The sequence below is a fragment of the Lathyrus oleraceus genome, chromosome 1 (genome assembly GCF_024323335.1).
Source record: "Lathyrus oleraceus cultivar Zhongwan6 chromosome 1, CAAS_Psat_ZW6_1.0, whole genome shotgun sequence".
Lineage (NCBI taxonomy): Eukaryota > Viridiplantae > Streptophyta > Magnoliopsida > Fabales > Fabaceae > Lathyrus > Lathyrus oleraceus.
Window position 1 is genome coordinate 170654438 of NC_066579.1, and position 3315 is coordinate 170657752.

The 3315-nt window shown below is 25.6% G+C and overlaps 1 protein-coding gene across 1 annotated transcript; it reads left to right on the forward strand.

The window, feature by feature from the left end:
• Nucleotides 1-1715: 1715 nt before the first annotated feature.
• LOC127125264 (uncharacterized) lies at nucleotides 1716-2633 on the forward strand. The gene is made up of 3 exons (XM_051054202.1): nucleotides 1716-1881; nucleotides 1974-2026; nucleotides 2221-2633. The coding sequence occupies exons 1-3, from the start codon at nucleotides 1800-1802 to the stop codon at nucleotides 2365-2367; spliced, it is 282 nt and encodes a 93-aa protein (XP_050910159.1). The 5' UTR covers nucleotides 1716-1799; the 3' UTR covers nucleotides 2368-2633.
• The last annotated feature ends 682 nt before the right edge of the window (nucleotides 2634-3315 follow it).

A 3315-nucleotide genomic window follows, 5' to 3' on the forward strand; every position in this document is an offset into this window, starting at 1 on the left:
ATTACTTTAAACAACTATTGTTGTATGTTTCAACCTATCACAACAGTTACTTTAAATAATTGTTGTTGTATGTCTTTTACTAAATAAATAAAAACAAAATTGTAGGTGTTATGATTCGAACTCATGACCAAACACCATTTTTCACCATAGTTTGAAGTTCTAACCGTGGTGAAAAGTGCCTTAAAAATAAATGCAAACAAAACTGTAGGTGTTACGATTCAAACGCATGATCATACGTCACTTTTCATCCTGGATAGTACTTATGACCGTTGTGAAATAGTAAATATCAAAAATTAAAAAAAAATACCTAAAAAAATTATTATCACGGTTAATAGGAAGAGCATTATAAAATAGATATTACGAAATATTTATTTTAGAGTAGTAATTATATACCATATTCATCTTTTATATACTTGAACCATTTGGAACACATTCAAAAGTACCCAAAACTGAAGACTTCTATTGCATCAATCATGCAATAGCCATAATAGATTCTTCTTGAACCCATTTCGAATTAAAATATTTAACCAATAGGGTTTCCAAAAGTGTAAACACTATTCAACAAGCAGTCATCTAGAAAAATGATACTTCCTTTAAAAAAAGTATAAAAGATGGGGATAATATTTCACATAAGTAAGTGGTAAAAAAAAGCATGTTTTGCATGGCAAAGGTTGTGGCATTTAAAAAAAATTAAAAAGCCAAATAAGTTCACATCATTAAAAAATTAAAAATTAAAAAATCTCATGACATGCCATTTTTTTTTTTAATGAATGAGTTTTTTTAAGAAAAAAACGAGAGAATTTCCGTAAGGTATGAGAGAATCCAAACTTTTTTTATAAAATTCTTTTAAAAAATCGTCTATATCACAAGAGAAAAAAAGATATTAATGCAAAAAAGATATTCAATTTTAAAAAATATGCAATGAAGCGAATGAATTAATTCATAAAACGATAAAATAAACGATACTATAACTAATAAGACAAATAGTAAAATCCTAATAGATCAGAGTAATTTCACATTCTAGTGAATATATTAATATTCAAAAATGAATCTCATTTTCTTTATAGTAGATGTAATAGTGTCATAGTGAAATGAATTATGTTATGTTGACTAAATTGCCTACACCGAAATTGTACACCTTAACTTTTCCAAAGCATTTTAAGAATGACACAAAATCAAGGCAAGGAAAAAATATTTAAAACACAAAAGATATAAGTATTGATATATAACTATGATATAGTCATTCTATTATTTCTCTAAAACATACTATCTCATACAATTAAAAAAAATATATAAATATGATATAGTCATTCTATTATTTCTCTAAAATATACTATCTCATACAATTTATTTTTTAATGTATTCAATAATCAGTGTATCTAATCTATAAATTAATCAAATATATTAATTATTTAATAAATTTAAAATAATGAATTATTTTATATAAAAAAATTGAGATAGTAATAGATTTAATTACATATATAATAAATTTATACTTTAAGTGATTTATTACACATATAATAAATATAAAAAATAAAAAATAAAATTAAAAAACGAAAAATATGCAATATTCAATATCTAGTTTTTTTTAAAGGATATTGAATATCTAGTTAACATGACCTAAGTTGATATATAATATAGAAAAATACACCAACAAGTTGACTTTTTGCATAGTATAAGACGCCAAAATATTAATATTTTATTTGAAAATAAGAATATTAATATGTTAGTGGCACTATATAATAAACATAAAGTATTCATACATACATCCTTTGCTATCTTCCACCATCCAATTCAAGATGGAAAGAAACTTTTTCTTAGTGTTTGTGATACTTCTGAGCTTCTCCTATGTTCTCCATGTCTCTTCTATTCCTACAACAAGTAAGCTTTTTTCAATTTGTTTTTGGATTTTTGTGCAAAATATGCATATATCTTAAATTATTGATGATTTTAATTGATTTCTATTGTTATAGGAACCAAAAATTTGAATTTTGTAGATACATCAGTTTTTCCATCTTTACCTCAGGTTAGTACTTTTGAATCTTGATCTGTTTCCTTCTCTTGCAAAGTCATGGTTAAATTTTTTTCTTGGAATAATTAATTTAATTATTTATTTATATTCATATTATGATGGAGAAAGATATTGGTAATTAATTTATGGTAACAATTTTTTTATTTTTTATTTTTTTGCCTCTTGTTCATTATTTGCATGTTTTGCAGGAAAATGGTTTCATGGAGTTGGAAAATGGTGAGAAAATGAAGGAAGAAAGATTGATGGGAAGAAGGGTAGATTTGGAACTTCATGATTATGAAGGGCCAGGTGCTAATAAAGAACATGATCCAAAGTCTCCAGGTGGAAATGGTTGATGTGAAAATATATAGATTAAATTATTAGTCATATCCTAATTAAACTTTAGAGAAAATATGAAAAATGTGTGATAATGTTTTCTTAGAATTAATCATGTATGTGTGGTTTTTTGTTTTGTTGGTTTTCTATACATATAATTTGAATTGTAATATCAAATAAGGTAGCAAAAAGGAGAGGTTTAAGTTATATTTATATTAGTGTGTTGGTTGTAATTTGTAAAACTAAGTTTTAATTAGAACAACAATGAAGAAGCACTTGGAAATTTTGTTGGGAGCAATTTTTGTTTTGTTTCTAACAATCAAATATATCATTAAGAGGAAATCAAATTCTCTCCCGTTAAAATGTTGTCGCAACGGTTCACAAATTAATGTAAAAATTTATTTTAAAATATAAAAAAGTATCATATTTTTTAACTTTAGATCATTTGATCTTGACTTAAAGGCCAAAAACATGTTCGATTTATTGGTGCACAAGGTTGAAGATGAAGATGATGAAGATAGAGAGAGAAGAAAGAGAAAATAGATCTAACAAATTCTATTGAATGAAATTTTGTTACACGTTTGATTTATATACACAAATAAAAATGTCACATAGGCAAAACACTAACATACACTAGCTTGATTAAGCTTAAAAAAACTAAACTAGAAATCTATAAGCTAAAACACACTTCTGGAATAACAATCTCTGAATCTTCTGAGTCAGAACGCCGCTTATGAATATGAATTACTTCTAACATCATCCATAATTCATATTCAACTAACTAAACTCTACAACACCAATTTCATCCCTCAGGTGGATAAAGTGTTCAGTCTTCACAACTTTAGTCAGAACATCTGCAAGTTACTTCTGAATGTAATAGTGCACAATTTCTAGCACTCCATTATGAACCTAATTTCTTAGAAAATGAAACTTTGTGTCTATATGTTTGATTCTTCCATGCAACACAT